We start from the raw sequence: 16,934 nt of genomic DNA on the forward strand, positions 1-16,934 counted from the left end.
TCCCATGGTAGGAATTTTTCTGTTTCTGTACTTAGACAGTGATAGTCACATTAGTGACATGTTAAAAAGGTTGAACTTTGTGCTCCTTCATAAAAGTTCAAATGCAGAAGTTAGACCTCTACAGCTTGTACATTTCACTGCAGTGAGCATTCAAATTATGAATTCAAATTTTAGCCAGTAAAAATGGTTTAGTCTTTGGATAGTAATCACTGCCTTGCATCCCTCTTGTGGAGATGTGATGGGCTCTCTCATGAAGGCGTGAAAGATGTGAACTCTACTGGCGTGAGAGCTTCAGGAATCAGCTAAAATGAGGGCCCTTTGGGAACTGTATTGAAACAAGATGAAAATGTTTTCTATTGGTTGTGGGTTTTTTGGGGGGGAAGGTTGTTCTTTTGTGTTGTTTGTATAGCTTTTACTTAGGTCACCCCTTATAGTAGCCAAAAGTCTACAGAAGTTTGGTGCATCATATTTCATGTCAGAAATGTGGAATAGCCTACAGGATTATAGACTAACCTAGAGATTTATTCATTGGCATCACTGAGTCACCATCCCTGAATGTGTTTAAAAGCCATTCAGATGTAGTGCTCAAGGACATGATTTAGCAGAGGGTTGTTAGAGTTAGGGTACTATGGTTAGGTTGTGGTTGGACTCGATGATCTTTAAGGTCTTTTCCAACCTGAGCAATTCTATGATTCTATGATACAAGTTGCATTTATTTCAGTGCTGATTGAAGCTATTCACATATGAGAGCCATTCTGTGACGTACTTGAAATTGCAGTGGTTTCAGTCATGTTCTCAGAACAGTAATAACCACCTCACAGCTGGCTGTTCTTTGCCACTGATTATAATTCTGTCTCTAATGTTCGGAGATGATAAGGATCAAGAAGCTGTGACAACTGAAGTAGTTTTAGATGGTCATGTTAGGTGAAGGTTGAGTCATACTGTAGAAGGCCCAGCTCCGTCAATACTCCTCTTTCTTCACTTGTAGGTGAAGTTTTATTTTTGTTTTCTGTGTTTCCATTTTTCAGCAAAATTCAACAGTCCAGCATTTTACTACTTCAGCAAAATTACCTTGCTAATTTGAATGCTGTTTCCTAACATTGTCACTTTGTGTTGCTCCATTTATGATTATGTGAATTATAAAAAGCAGGAAAGCTCCCAGTCTGCCAGCAGTGAGTCCAGAAATCAGGTCTCGTAAAGCTGCGTTTATCTTAGCATCCAAAAATGGAAATTTGCAAATCATACATAATTTCAGAAATTCCAACAGTCTGAAGCAATTGATATTTGTTTTTAATTATCAGAAATAATCGGGGGTCATATTGCATCAAGAAAATAATGTGCTTCACCTGAAGAACGATAGCCTGATGACACTACCAGTGACAGAAACGATCCCTGCAATGCAGGTTTCTCTTCATTGTCTGACTGCTCCCTGCTGCCAAGACCTGCAGTTGGCTGGAGTTCATCCAGACCTCCCAGATGCTCAGGGGTGGTGAAGGCCTTTAGGGACTGCTGTCAGTTGTTGCAAGTTAACACAGCCTTTAAACAGGGCATCAGAAAAGTCAACCAGTACTGCCGAGATTTACAGTTCACCAGCACTAGTTTCTTATTCATTAAGCTTCAAATAAACCTTCTGTGCTAATCAGACTGTAATGCTACCACAGAACCACTTTGGGGAATTGTTGTTCTGTTGCAGCAGTTTCTTCAGTTGGCCTTCTCTATTATTCACAAATGTTATTTTAATTACTCTCATAAGAAAAATCAATGAGGTTGGGTCTGGTACGGTTGCAATAAGTATAACAGAAGTGAATGTTGTGACTGGATAATGGTCTTCTGCTTTGAAAACAAACATGTCATCATCACCCTTGATGTTTATATTCTATAAACACCTTGGCTTCATTTTGGCATCTCTTGCAGGGGGAGGTGGTTATCCAGTCACAGTACTCAACTGCAGTGACATTCTCACTTAATTATGATAGTACATGTGATCCGGTTGTATGAAATTGAATTTAAATATTTAGAGGTTCATCTACGCTAAGGTATTTCTAGTTTGTAAATATGGCAGCAGAATCTGCCAAACTACAAAGTTAAAAAATTGTTTTCCCAAACAAAATGTGAACTGATATCTCTCCCGAGCCTCTTGATGAATAATATCCAAAAGACTAATCTCAAATGGCTAGATTTAACGATAGTTAAATGCTGGTGTTTCTGAAAGCTGGTGTTTCTGAGGGGAATAAAGCCTATTTATTTTTAAAGGACTGGATTTTTTTTAAGGGTTTACATTTGTGCTAGAATGTTTTTCAAGCAGTGCATACAAGCTTTAAATGTACAATATTAAAGGTTAATATCTACAATAGGAAGACCCATCACACTTATCTCTCAGACTGAATTTTGCTTGTTTAGCCAGCTCTGAGAAATGATAAGTTTCTCAAGCAAATGCCAGTCTGTCAGGACACTTCCCCCAGGAGGATATGGACAACACCAGTTCCAAATTTCATGAACTTCCTTCTTGCTCAGGCCACAGAAAAGCACCGAGCTTTATTTTATTGTGCAGCTCACAAAAGAAGGCATATCCTTCAGGGTGCCCACAGTGCACTGTGTATATACAGTGTATATACAGGAGCAGCTGAAAAGCTCATGTCTTTTAAGCCTGTCACACTTACCTTGTAAGTTAATGAGGGTGCATCCTGCCAAAGTGGAAGGACGACCACCTGTCGTTCAAGTTGAACCTCACACTGTATAGTTTACCTACTGTAACTGACTGACCCTTCTGCACTTTAAGGTTTCTCCATGGATTTTCTCTCCTTGTAAAAACGTTTGGCAAAAGCAGACTAAAGCTGCAGCCATTGTAAACAAAAATGTCAGGTATCACGGGATAAGGTCACCTCTGGATGGATGGGCACGGCTTGTTGTTACCTTTCCTCATTACATGAAGGTAACTCCAAAGTGTGTGACATCCATCGCTACAACAGTGACTAGGCTATAGGTGTGCTTTGAGCCACGTGAAAAGAAGGCCCGAGAATACAGAGTTTTCATCGCTGTCTTTCCCTGAGTAACTCAGAAGCTTTTTTTATCTGTGCCACAGGTGGTTTCTTCGGTGGGACCCCAACAGTTGCTTTCTAAAAGACATCTGAAATCTATTCCAGCTTCCTTTGCTGGCAGTCTGGCCATATTCCTTATCGTTCCTTTCTTAAGGCTGTCTGTTGTGATGGGCAACCAGAGATGCAAAGATATCTCAAAAGCCAGAGTGGCCTGTCAGCTGCATGCTGATACCTTACTCAGCATCCCAGAAGAACCCGGAGCATTTTGTCACCCCTTAATAAAAAGTTTGTCTTGTGCTGTCAGTCTTTTAAGAATATAAGAAAGTGACTGCTTTTATTTTTTTTATGTTCACAGGCACTGAAGTTAACCAGGCAACCCAAAGTACCCGTGAAGGTATAATGATGGAGATGGCCGGTGTCACAGTGAATGTATATATGTACTATACTGTACACACAGATGATTGAGACAACTGGGTATTTGTGAATGTTGCTTCGGTGCATATTTTATTTTTATATATACATATATATATAAAAAAGATACCCTTTAAGTGCCTTACAGATGCATTTTTGGCAAAAACATTGTTTCCAGAAGCCACTGTGTTGGCTACTGCAAAAGGTTTGTACAGTATTTTGAAGTTCTTTAGTTTTTATTTTTCTAACGGAATGAAACGAAGAGGTCATGAATAACAGCTGTGTTTCTTCCATTGCCCCTGCTTTGAAGCCAGGGTGCACCAGCTGTAAGTAGCCAAAATGACCAGTAGCCTATCCCACTGCTGGCTTACCCTGGAGAAGAGCTTTCTGAAGGGTTGTTTCAAGACTGACTTGAATTTCTGTGTGATTCTGTTACACTCCCTAGTCATATGACTGTGACATGCCTTTTTCTTCTGAGTTTGTGTATACTCAGCATGGGGCCATCCATTGGATAGAAGCTGAGAAGCATGAATTATTTGCATTTGTTGACACAGTTGTCTAGACATTCCTTCAAAGTTAATGGTTTCTCAAGAAAATTCTTTCAATTCCATTGTATGATTTTGTGCCATTGTATATCTTAAATGCCTCATAAGCTTCTTCAAAGAACTGATCTGGTGCTTGGGTTATGAGTGAAGTATTTGTGTTTGCAGCTAGGAGACTTTTTTTTATAATTTACCCCTAAAGAACGCAAATTTTTCTTTTTCTTTTTTTTCCTTCCCTTGGTGCAATGCACAGAGATCTGCAGTGACAGAATTTAGGATGCTAATATTGAAGCAGAGTCTCTATTGTAGTAAGCTGAGCTTTGTTTTCTACATTGCTGCATTGGTAATGAACAATAGCTTGTGAGGACAAGAGTTGACAATTATTTTTTTTTTTTCTAATTAGAAGGATCCTCACAGTAACAGGAACACTATCATAGCTAATTTGACAATCCATCACAACTTTTTTAAGAATAAAATGTTACTTTATTTAAAAAGCTATTTAAAACACATACAAAATACCACTTCTAAGAGGAGAATTGAAGAGAAGGGAACATAGGCATGTATTTTAAGCACCTAGCCAGCTCTGCATCTTGTCTGGGAAATTAAGATTTCAGAAGACTATCTACACTGGGCTCTGAGGGGTACCCATCTGCAAAAATTGTGCTGGCAATTGTACATTACAACATTAAAAGGAAGGAAAGAAATAGGTCAAAGGGAGATCGATGTGAGTGCAGAAGTGTCACGTGTGTCAGGGTTAACATCGCGGTTAATGGTGCAGCTGAGCAGATCTTCAGCAGATGTAGCTCTGATAAGGCTGTGTAGACATTTGCACAAGCTAAAGGTCTTTTTTTATTAGGATAGGTACATTAAATACGTATCTTTTTTCCTTAGTGAAAAAAGAAGTGGTTGATATAGCTACTGTTCTATCTAGCCTGTCATTCCTGTGAGCAACAGGAAAGCAATCTGACACCCATCCCGGGTGCTTTACCTGATGGTCAGTTAGTGCAAGACTGTTCTGTTACCATTTGTCTGAGAAACTGTTAGGAGCCGGCAGCGTCGCCTTTATTCAAAATTGTTGTCAACAATAAAGAAACCACATAACGAAGGTATGTGATGTGGTCACAAGCTGATTTCTTTTCATTCCCTGGAGAGGAGTCAACTCTGCCCACTCCCAGCATCCTCCAGGGCTGTGCTCTCTTCTCCATAGCCAGAGATACAAAGGGCAGCGAGCAGCAAGCTCGCTGTTGTGATCATTGAATCTCTGGATGGCACAGTCAGATCCACCAACAGGCCAACCTGGGTGGTTAACTGGAGAGAATAACATGCACGTTCTTGGGCCATTTCTTTAACACAGTAATCAGAAACTGGCTCCTTGACCACTGAAATTCCTTTGTCTGTGCTTGCGGCAGAGTCCAGACTCAGGATGGCTTCTTTTTATTCTCTTTCTATAAACCCAAACTTCCAGAATATGTAAGGAATTAATCTCCCATGGAAATCAGCGTCTCTTTCTGTTAGTTTTGAATGGCAAAACAACATTCCCGGAAAACGATAGTCTTGTTGTTGTTGTTGTTTTAGTTGTTGTAGTTGTTTTAGTTGTTTTAATCTGAAGGAAAAGTTCTAGCATACGATGAGTGTGGTTGTGTTGATGCTAAATAGTTAGAACACTGCAGCTACCCTTACTGAGCTACCTCTGAACTGAATCTCCTATCTTCAGTACTGAATCTAACAACTTGCTTAGATTCCACTGAAAACATCTTTTTTCTTCCTTTCAGTATTTTCTGCATTTAAGAATATTCCAAATTGTTTTAAGGTGGAGTTGTGTTAAAGCCTTTACCAAGTCGCTGTTGATTGCTTGGGGCAGCGTAATATTGTGTATCATCATTGGAGGTGTTCATCTAAAGGGAATACAAAGCAAAACTGCAGTGCATATTTTAAAACCATACTTGATGAAACTTAATTATGCATATCAATTCTATTTTGTTTAAAGACTGTTGTTTGTTTTATGGCTTTTTGTTATGCTTAATGCCCTTAATAAACAGGATGGTTTTGAATTTCATTTGGCTAACAGGAAAACAAGATAAAATCACTTATCCTTTGGGTCAACTTTTTACCCATACCTACTTTTTGTTCTTTTGCAAGGTTTTTAAATTGTTTGCTTGTCCTGTTTAAAAAAATAAATAAATCTGAGCTGCTTAAAAATATTTAATAAACTAAACTTGGAGAAATAAGGAATACTGTAAATTATAATCAAATGGAAGTTAATTCATTGTTGAATACAACAGTGTTTCAGTAGAGGGTTAAAATAGTTTGTTTTTTTAGCCTTAGATTTAACTGAGAGTTGGTGATGAATGTAATCAGACAAAACTGATGGAAAGGGAGAACATTGTATATAAAACATTAGGATTTTCTTAATCATTGATGTTTCTTAGCTTACACATATCTATAATCCCATTTAATTAAATCAGAGGGGAAAAAACCCACCAACACAATAAAGCGATACTTCAGAGTTCACAGGGAGTCTTTGTAGGTTGTGTTGAGTCTCTCAAAAATGTTATCTCCCCTTTGTGCAGTACTTGAGAAGCTTATGATGGCGCCAGTAAGGTCCAAAAAATATTTTTTTATGTATTTAAAAATGCAGATCTTTATTTTGTGTTTGCGTTTTTTTCTCGTGTAACTTCTAGCTAGTGTGAATGAGTTGTGCAACAGAAAGACCGCAGTCTCAGCAGAAGCTGGGCAGTTGTGCTTGTTCACAGACCAAAGAGGAGTAATCCGATAATTTGGTTTTACTGTAGTCCTCTCAATTACTCTGGCACTCAGGGAGAGAGGAGCTTTTAGTTTTGTGTACGGTTTTCTGTGAAAATACCTTGACAGCAGGAGGTTAGAAGTTAAGATGAAATATTGTCTGTCTGCAAGCACATTTATCTATGTGTAAGTGCGTACGTGCATAAGATATGAGCAGTTACACATGTAGAAATGCTAGGAAGGACCAAGCCTCTCATATACGTTTTTTGCAGGTCTTTATATGGAGAAAGAGCTACTTTTTTATGTTATTCTGACATTAAAAATGAAATTTCAGTCACTGAATTGTGTTTTGTATTGAGTCGTAATCTTACACAGAGCCTTTACAGCAGACAATTGTAGCATTGTATTTGTAAACTCTAGATTATTTTGCACTTAAATAGATGTTGATGCATTTGGGAATTACAACACAGTAAGAGGTAAATCATGGTTCCTCCATTTTGTTATAATCTAAATGCTTTTGTATTACTGTTATTATTATGAAGTGCCAGAAATGCGTACCATCCTTTTCAAACATGTGAAATAGATGGGAGACTGAATTCTGCCCTGGGCTACACTTGTGTATCTCCAGTGAAAAGGCTGTTAAGCTGTGGAGCACTTTCCCAAAGGAATCTGTTTGAAAAGCTCTGCTGTTGTTCTAACAACACTCCGTGATAATGTAGCATCTGAAGAGAGCAAATGAAGAGTATTTTATACTTCAGTTCAGATGGTTGGCGCTTTCTGGCATTTATAAACCAAATCTCTCTTGCCCCCATTTCCACTACTAGCCCTGGTCTCTCAGACCAGAACTACAGCACCTATTTGGAGTAACGTCTGAAGGAAATTGTCTCTTTGCAGTTTACTTTTGTGAACCATATATCACTTGTGATTGTTGGACTGTGAGCTCTTGTAGGGAGGCATTTTGAACTCAGTTATTTGAAGCTTATGTGCACAGTTCCTCTGCCATTCTAGTTCAGCAGGGAACACCCAGCAGGATGGTAACTAATCATGAGTAGTGGGACTTTAGATTGGGGGGACTAGAAAATGAAATGCTGGGAAATACAGTTCTGAGATACTGGTACAAGCAAGTTTGCTTCATGCTGGAATCTAGAGCTATAGCAGAGGTTCCAAAATCAGCCTCTGAATTGTTCTCTTGCCAGAAAAGCAGAGAGTGAGATCTTCAGTGAGAAGTGAAATTAAATTTGCTAGTGATTAAAAGGATAAGAGAGATGTGTTGGAAGCAATTGGTGCCAATGAGGCCTCTCAGCAGCTCCCCTAAGCAAATTGCCGTCTCGGTGGAATATCAGCTTCTCAGTCCATCGAATTGCAGTAATCAAGCCTGGAGCTGATGGGAGCATGAGTCACCACTTAATTTTCTCATCAGTGGAGGCCAAATTTTCAAAATATCTTTAGATGCATTTCTGCAGAGATTTCTAGTCAGTGACCTATAGAGTCAAAGAAGAAATGAGCAATAGCTGCTCTTGAATTACAGTGCTCTCTGACACCTACCTTACTGAGCACAGTTTGGGCAAGGAAGGCAGGTAGACCAATGTCTTGCAGAAAAGTACTCCGTTGAGTTGATCCCATCACCGGCATTTGCTAAGTTAAGCACTTTGTCTTAGATTTCAGTATTCTTCCTGAAGCTGGGGCTCAGATCACCTAAGGAAAAAAAAAATACAAAGAAGATCAGTGCAAGCTCTTACTGAAAAGGGGAATAATGAAGAATTACATAGCTCCTAGAATAACATGTTAATTGTTAGTGTACCTGGTAGGTCCAGACCTGCTCTGGCTCTGTGTTGCTCGGCCAGACTGAAAGCAGGCATGAGACGAGGAACCGGCTGCGATCCCTGCTCAGCGAGGCAGCCAATCCTTCAACGCTGCTGCATGCAGAAGAGGCCATCTGTCTCCTGATGATCTTGTGCAGGTGTGTATTGCCCACTCCTTACTTGTGTTCAGAGTTGCCACTCGGCAGAAGCATTTTTCATGAAGTGAACAAGGAAAAACCCTCTCTGGACAGCATCTTGTGTGGGTGGGTACCATCAAGTATGACTGTGATAAAATCAAAGGTTTGCAGATGTTCCTCTCCGTAAGAGAAAAATTACTATTCAGTTATAAAATGGTTTCAAATTTTAAGAGAAATCAGGTCTCTTAACAGAAAAAAAAAAAAAAAAAAAAAAATGGGTTGCCTTGAAGGAAAGATGATTTCATTGATGCGATTAAGAAAATTATGGAGGTCATGTGAGATCTGGCCTTTTGCCAGAGGAATTGCGGAAAATAAAATTTGAGAGTCCTGTGACAATAATTGGGTATGAAATTCTATTGACAAAAGCTTTTTACAATTCTGTGCTCTATTTCTTAGCATCAGAACAGCAGTCCTTCCTGATCAGTGTCCTTTGTCTGCTGCACAGCCCATACTTGAGAAGTTAGAAAATTGTATCCCATTTCCTGGTGTCTTCTCTGTGCAGTTCTGCCAGATTTCATCTGAAACATTTGATGAAATCTGTAATAAAATGTGTTTTTTTCTCCCCATCTTCAACCTGACATATTCTTCATTGGGACTCGAGCCTTCCTGTGCGCGCTGCCAGCTCTCACGTGGGCCCATAGCTCGCTGTTGTGGCTGTCAGTTGAGGATCAAAGAATTCTCTAGGAAGTAAAGCTGGAGTCAGGATAACACCTTTGAAAGAGCAGTGTCTAACTGTCCTTAGCCATCCAGTGCAAAGCAGCGCTGCTGCACAATGAGCATTTGAGTCTGGATCAGTAGCCCTGAGCCAATGCTTGCACCCACTGTTGGTGCCAATGGCAGCCTGTGAAACATATGTAGCAATAATTGTGTGATGTCTTTTGCCAAGATCTTCAGCAAGTTCTTGCCTGCTCTATTTCACAGTATTGCTTTAAATACGATTCTTTCATATTCTTAATGTTTTTCTTTATAAAAATTACATCTTTTTTTTTTTTTCCAGTGAAATATTTTATTATAGTTCTGTTTCAGAGCAACTGAAAAACAAACTGTGATTCCAACGAGTGGCTCAGGAAGATGCGTGCACAGCATTTGGCTCGTCCATTCACCCTGCCTTTCCTTCCCCAAATGCACATACAGCCCTCAAAAAGAACTGTCTGAAGTGCCCTTTAGTGCTCTGGTGTTAACATCTCTGTTTAGGTCTGATTCCTTGGTAAATAAAATACATCCCACGGGTGTAAAAGTGTACTAAAAATAAGGCTGTGACACAGTTTGAGGCAGCTAATACGATAACTCTGTTTGATGCAGCTCACGGAGTGTTAATGTGGGGAGCCCCGTCTTTCCAGCTCAGCCTGCTGTGAGCACCAGGCACAGCTCTCCTCACCCGACTCAAATCCCACAGCCCATTAATGGAGCGCGGGAGCAGAACCTCCCCAGCACGCCTGTGTTTGTGCCACTGCTGTTTACAAATTCCTCTCTTTCTGGTCTTTCAAATGAAAAAAAGGATTGCTGGGTTGTGAAGTGTGAGGTTCTGTGAGTCGGGAACAGAGTAAAAGTGCTGCATCCTGTGGGGTCTGTGACTTCCTCTGGTAACACAGGGCTAACGCAGGGCCTGTCTAATTGTAAAGGGCATAAGGAGCTGTATGATGTGACATGCAATCACAGAAATGTGTGCCCAAATCTCATTTAAAGTGTCTTCCAGGACATTGTTGAAAAACAGTAAAATCTTACTGTTTGGGGGGGCAGATTTTTAGGTAGGTGTTTGTTGTTTGTGTTTTGTTTTGGTTTTTTTTTTTTTTAAGTAAGGTGCATATTACACATAGAAAAAATGCTCTCCCTGTGTAACAGTGCTTGCATTGAATTATCTTCTGTGGTTTAAGATCTCACGTGTATTTAATAAGTTGCTTTGCTTGTCTGGCTGTTCATTTTCCACAGCAGTCTCCCTGCTAATTCACCCCATTTGCATTTTTAGCTTTGGTTTATACATAAATATGCTCCGGTGTACAGCGAGCAGTGGTTTTTTATGTTTAAAAATTAAATTTGGTGAGAAATTTCAATTCATTTTCCAATATTAGTGAAAACGATCCCAACAGCGTGGTTTGTTAAGACGGCATAACAGTATTGCTGGAAGAGCTGCTGCTTGGAGCTCATTTGCAGCTTTTTCAGAAGCCCAAATTTCAGAGTATATTGTCTTAGTAACAAAATGTTTGCTCTGAACAAAATCCCAGAAGCACAATGCGTTAGCAGAGGGAAAAGAGTATTTATAGCCAGTAGTTCAGCTGGAGTCTTTTGTAAGTTCTGACCAAAGAAAGACAAAGAGATCCTTTTTAAGACCTGCTGCCAGCTCCTGGTTCCAGCTATGCCGGGTAAGGTAAGTAATGTTCTTTTGATTAACAGTCAAGCCTTGAGTGGTTTTCATTTAAAAAAGACTTAATTAAGCTTTTTTCTTGTTCTGTTTTGAATGGACTTCCCTCGGAAGAAAACTTCCCGTGACTTTTTGGCCTACATTAAATTCACACTGACAAAAGAGATGGGAATTATTATTAATCTGCTCCCAGAAAGAAGTAATGGGCTTTGCAGGATAAATCCTGCAGGTCACCTCGTGTGCTGTTCTGTTCGTCCCTTCTGCGTGGTGTTGCTTAGGAGTTAGGGTAGTTGTGCTGTCAGAAGTCGAATCGGGACGCTGAGCTGACGGCTGGGACTGAGGGTCGTCCTGTGGCTGCGGTACAGGAAATTACAGAGAGGGAGTTTCAGCGTGCGCTCCTCGTTTCTAGGAATTAATTTCTTCCTTCAACTCCTCCGTTCTTTATTTTAACGGGGATTCTGCAGCTGAACCTCTCATGCAGACTGGAAGGAGCAGATGAATGCTAGACAGATCAGCCCTTTCCCGACTACCCCGCGTTACAGAGCGCAGCTCGGTGCCGGGAGCAGCCAGCAGAACCCGGCGTTGCTGAGCGGCTGCGGTTCCCGCGTTCCCGCTTCGCTTTGCGCTGCCCCGGTCCCGCCGCGCGCGCAGCTCCTCTCACAGCGGCGGGCCGCGGAGCTGCAGGAGCAACGCTGCCCTCTGGCGGCGCCGCGGGGCCGTGCGGGCCCCGCGTGTCCCTCAGCCGCCGCGCGTGGGCTGGCGTGAGGAAGTTTCCCGCTCTGCGTTGCGATAAGTCTCCAAACATCGTCAGAAAGAAGGCGCACGGCTGGGTAAGGTACAGCCTGCGTGTGCTTTTCTGTGCGGAAAAAGGTCTGGGGGTTTCGGGGCAGTGGTCTGCAAGGCCGGCGGCGAGCTGGCTCGCGGCGGCAGCAGCGCAGCCGGCCGCAGGGAGGTGCTCAGCTCTGGTGAGGCCGCACCTCGAGTACCGTGTCCGGTTTTGGGCCCCTCAACGTGAGAGACGTTGAGGTCCTGGAGCACGTCCAGAGAACGGCAGGTAGCTGTGAGGGGTGTGGAGCACGAGGCTGGTGAGGAGGGCTGAGGGAAGCTGATGGGGCTGTGCAGTCTGGAGAAGAGGAAGCTCGGGGGAGACCTCGTTGCCCTCAGCAGTGACCTGAGGCGGGGCTCAGCCTTTTCTCCCACGTAATAGTGATTGGATGAGAGGAAATGGCCTTAAGCTGCCAATTCAGAGATTCAGGTGGACATTAGGAAAGATTTCTTCTCCAAAAGAATGGTCGAGCGCTGGCACAGGCTGCTTGGGGAGGTGGTGGAGTCACCGTCCCTGCAGCTGCTGAAGAAGCGTGTGGATGTGGCGCTGAAGGACGTGGTTAGTGGGCATGGTGGGGAGGGGTTGGTGGCTGGACTTTATTATCTTAGAGATCTTTTCCAACCTTGATGATTATATTGTTCTTTAATTCTTTCAGTTCATTAGGGTTCATCCCTAATTCAGATATGTGCACTCAGTAGCAGGTTTGTTTCAGGTGACAGAAGAGCTGCAGCTTGCCTTTATCCAGAGGGGATCCAGTGTCCGAATGTAGCAAGAGTCAAATAGGCCTCTGCTATGTTTGTTACGCTAGGTATCATAGGAGTTAGGGTGAGACCAGGGCCCTGCTGGTGAGGCGTTAGAAGTGGAAAAATGGTATCACTGTGAAAACCTGCAGAAGCGTTGGTCTAGGTTGCTTTTATCTCTGTCAGAAATAAATAGGAAACATTGAAAGTGGTAATCGCCATTTTATTTTAGTTTCTTTCTAATTTGGAAAGGCATGAACAAGAAGCTTTCATAAAAGGCTTTATAAAAGGCTAGAAATTAGTTTGTGTCTTTTGTTCCTTTAGTGCTCTGGACATCTTTGACTTGCAGCCAACTGCATCTAGGTAAAGGCTGTGAGAAAAAGCCTGCTCCTCGCTTGGCCAATAGCTAGAGTTGTGGCGGAGTTCCCACATGCAACACTGCCCACTTACCTGGCCAGGGTTGTGAGAGAAATGTGCTCTGCATTCCCACAGGGGAGTTTCTCTTACTCTTGGTTGCTGGAGCTTTAATTCTTCCCATCAAGTTCCAGCATGGAGGGTTGATCTACTTCATGTCTGTTACTAGCACAGAGGAGCACACTTAACTTATCTGACATGTAGTGTTTGTGCTACATTAAGCACTGGGAATTACTGGTGACATTTTACTTGACTGGGTTAAATATTTTTCCACTTTGGGCCATGTGTTTGCATAATGTAGATCAGCGAGTCACGTCTTCTGTCTTTCCCTCTATACCGACAGCATAATGTCCTTGGTACCTGGACATCACTTCCTAATGTACATCAGCACACTGATATACAGCGAGTCTGATCTTTGACTTGCCTTTGAAATAGCAACACATTTTCTGAACAACAAATTATTCTTTGACATTAGAAGGTGGCAATCTGTAATGGATATTGCAATCTGAAGATTCAGAGACTAGCTGTGATCTTTGTCCTTAGCCCAGTAAGCTGGAGTCTCTTTTCCCTCCTGCACATTATTTGATTGTAGTACATAACCTTGGGATGTGCTAATAATCATTAGTCAGAGCTGGTACATCCGTTGTGGACCTGCCCTGCTAAGAGAAGGAGACGTTCCCTAGAACAGCAGTAAATCAGCAAAACATGCACTTAAATATACAGTAAAATGTGGTGTGAGACATGATCCTTCATACATCATATAACAAAATGCTTTACTGGGAGAGTCGTGCACATGCTAATGAGAGAAGAGTGCTTCTGCAATGAGACATGAAGGGGGAAAATGGATCTGTGGTGAGAGGGAGGCTAAGGAGAGGCTCCAGATAAGTGCACGGTCCCAGGGTGGTTGTGACCCCCAGATCCTGCCAGACAGCTGGTGGGAAGGTGCTTCTCTTCCCTGCTGTACACAGTGTGGTGCCTTGGAGGAAACTGCAGGGAAAGGGGAGGGAAAAGATAGGAAGGAGGCACTGCAGAGCTGCCCAGACCTGCTGGCTTTCATTCTGAGTCTTGAGACTGTGGCAGAGGCAGTGGAGAGGCTCTGGCTTATCAGGAGGAATGACAGGGCTGCTCTGCTGTTCACCTGCTGAGTGGATCAGGTCATTACTTTGTTGTTGGTCTTGTCTGGCAAACAGTTGTCTTTCTGCAGCTGAACACTGCAGGAATCGTTTCAGCATCTCCTCCTCTTTTCACAGGCATTTTTCATTGCTAGTTTACTAAACATAGCAAGGAGCTGGCTGAGGCACAGGTGGCTCAGCAGGGGCGAGGGAGAGGACCGAACCTCACCCCTCAGCAAGGTGGCCCACACAGCCTCTCCACTGCTCAGTTTGTTGCAGGGCCTTGTGTTTCAGTCTCTGGGTTTCTGGCGTAGCTGCTTTGCCTCCCTTGGTTTTTGCGGTCTCCAGTAGCTGCAGAAACTATGCCAAAGAGCTGGCCAAGCCATCGTGACAGATCCCCATACTGCCCAGGATCTCATCCAGCTCTGCTCTGTGAGGAGTGCTGAGAACAAAGCTAGCAGGGGTTTGCCCCACTCTGCACATCCTGGGCAACCGCTACAGCTGGCGTTAGGGTGCACGCTTGGGGCAGGGATGTGATCCTGGCCTTCAGAAATGGATGGAAATGCTCCTCGTGACCTCAACAGTGAAAGCTTCCAGCTTTGGACTTCTGCTGTGAGTCCTGTCGCCTATTTTGAAGCAGGCAAATTTAGTGCGTGTTTGACGTTTGCTTGATAGTGACAATTCAACCAATATGGGAAATGTCCACGATGATTTTTAACCGAGCTTTGGGCCAAATGCTTTGCTTAATGCAACCCCTCTGCCTTACATTTAATGCCACTGATGTAGTGGAGGGCTGCCATCTTCTGTTAACTGAAGTTGGGTTAGAAATCTTTTAATAGGGCATCTGCAGCATAGTATGAGGAAGCATCAGCTCCCGGTCAGAGGGGAACACACTTATGAAGGGCTTGATGATGGGCAAAACCAATCCGATGTTGATACCATGGAAAAGCAGATAGAATCAGTGATGGAATTAGACGTTCAGCACCCAGGATTGACGATGTGAAGGCAGTGGGTTTTTCTTTATATGGAGGGGGGGAAAGTAGCGATCACAGTGACGTGAGATGGGAAAATGAGCGTGCAGGTATAGGAGTGATAAGTGAGCATTTCCGTACAGTAGTTAGTTGTTTCTAAATTGTGGTGTTTTTTTTTTTTTTTTTTTTTTTTTTTTTTGAGTTAGGACAGCTCAAGCATCATAGTGACACCAAAGAATTGCAGCCATAGGAGTTTGTGCTGCCGAAGCTGTACCTGCTGCCTGTTTGATTGGTGGGAGACAGAATTAGATGGGTGTGAATTAGGGATAGGTGGGAGCTCCTTTCAGTACCTTCTGCCAGCAGTTCAGGCACCAAGCACTTGCCTGAGGGATGACAGCCTCACATGGGTGCAGACTGCTTCAGGCTGACCTGCATGGAGGAACTAAGATCCCCCGCTGTCTACGTCTGTGACCAATACAGTCATCCACCCAGCAAGGGAAGTTCTTTCACTTCTCACTCTAATTTGCATTAGAGTGGTTTGTGTTTTTACTTTTTGTGCTCTGTCATTTTTTCTTCTAAATCTGCTACAAACACGAGCACAGATTAATTTCAATAAAAGGCAGGTCACTTAAGAATGTGGGGCATTTGAATGATTTGCCTCTTAATGAATTAATCAGTGCTTGGGTTTTTAACAGCATTAAGAAGAGAAAAAACCCCGATCCTTCTTGTCATGGCAACTACAATAAACGAAGCATCATGCAGAAGGCAAGAGAAAAACACAAGCACTTTCAGTCTCAGCCAAGTCCACAAAGTAGCAGAACTCATTACTAATTCAGAGGAGAATGTCCCTTGGAGCTCACCATTACTGTTTTTACTACTAATAATACCAGAGCTGCATGAATTTAACAGAAGGTAGAGTTTGGCAAGAGTACCGCTGAAGTGCTACTCTCCTAATCAGACATCTTCTTTCAGACCAGAGCCTTTGTTTTCTGCAGCCACCCTGGCAAGAACAGTACTGGGCAACGGGGAGAGTGCTGGGGACAGGAAAGGGGCATTTTTCAAGCTGTACCAGTCTGATAAGATTAAATCTGGAGAGAGGGTGGAAAAGGACATAGGTATTTGTAATTTATTCATAAACAACTATGCCATCACGAGAAGTTTTTTGAAATAATATGTGATAGTTCTTTAAATATTTAAGAGTTTGTTGACCTATTTTCTCAGTTAATTAGGAATTTTGGGGCTGCATTAACAATGAATTAAATGCAGTCTACTTTAGTCACTAGAAGGTTCAGCTACACTGAGTTAGAGAAACATTCTTTCTTTCTATAAGGGACGTAAGAGGGGAACTCCATTGCATGCATCTGGACTTGTGCTTAAAAACCTATAGACTTCTTAGTAGGTAATGTTTCAGCTCAACTTACTATATAGGAAAACCTTAAGTGCCTTGAGTCTGAAGCAGATTTTCAGTTACAGCGCCCCTAACCCTGGCCACCCTGCAGTGGAAGGGGCCTGGTGCAGCTGCTCTTCTCAGTAAGTGCAATGGTTAAGACTGCCTCATTTCTGCAGTCTGCATTTGTGAGTACACTTATTTTTTTACTTGTTTATTTTATGATTACTTGACAGAAGATTGGCTGTGTGGACTGCAAGGTTTCATGTTATCAGTCGCTGTACAGTAGCGTGGCCAGAAATAAACTCTGAGTGTGGAAGACTCTTTTAGCAAAGGACATGCTATATTACTGACACTTCAGGAAGCTGAACTGGAGAATAGCATCTCATGATC

The 16,934-nt window shown here is 42.4% G+C and overlaps 1 protein-coding gene and 1 long non-coding RNA gene across 7 annotated transcripts in view; both read left to right on the top strand.

Annotated features, from left to right (window-relative positions):
* Window positions 1-7,075, top strand: part of SLC10A7 (solute carrier family 10 member 7) — a 147,601-nt gene extending 140,526 nt beyond the window's left edge. For all 5 annotated transcript variants that reach the window (XM_090138587.1, XM_031588864.2, XM_090138588.1 and 2 more), the window contains one exon: window positions 3,394-7,075. In XM_090138587.1, the coding sequence (XP_089994713.1) occupies window positions 3,394-3,503 (110 nt within the window). In that variant the 3' untranslated portion in view covers window positions 3,504-7,075. The remainder of the gene's footprint in view (window positions 1-3,393) is intronic.
* Window positions 7,076-11,808: 4,733 nt separating this feature from the next.
* The window catches only part of LOC149918039 (uncharacterized), a 74,851-nt gene continuing 69,725 nt past the window's right edge, over window positions 11,809-16,934 (top strand). For both annotated transcript variants that reach the window (XR_016465799.1, XR_016465800.1), the window contains exon 1: window positions 11,809-11,921. This is a non-coding gene — a long non-coding RNA (uncharacterized LOC149918039). The remainder of the gene's footprint in view (window positions 11,922-16,934) is intronic.

Source organism: Phasianus colchicus, chromosome 4 (assembly GCF_987193195.1).
Source record: "Phasianus colchicus chromosome 4, bPhaCol1.hap1.1, whole genome shotgun sequence".
Lineage (NCBI taxonomy): Eukaryota > Metazoa > Chordata > Aves > Galliformes > Phasianidae > Phasianus > Phasianus colchicus.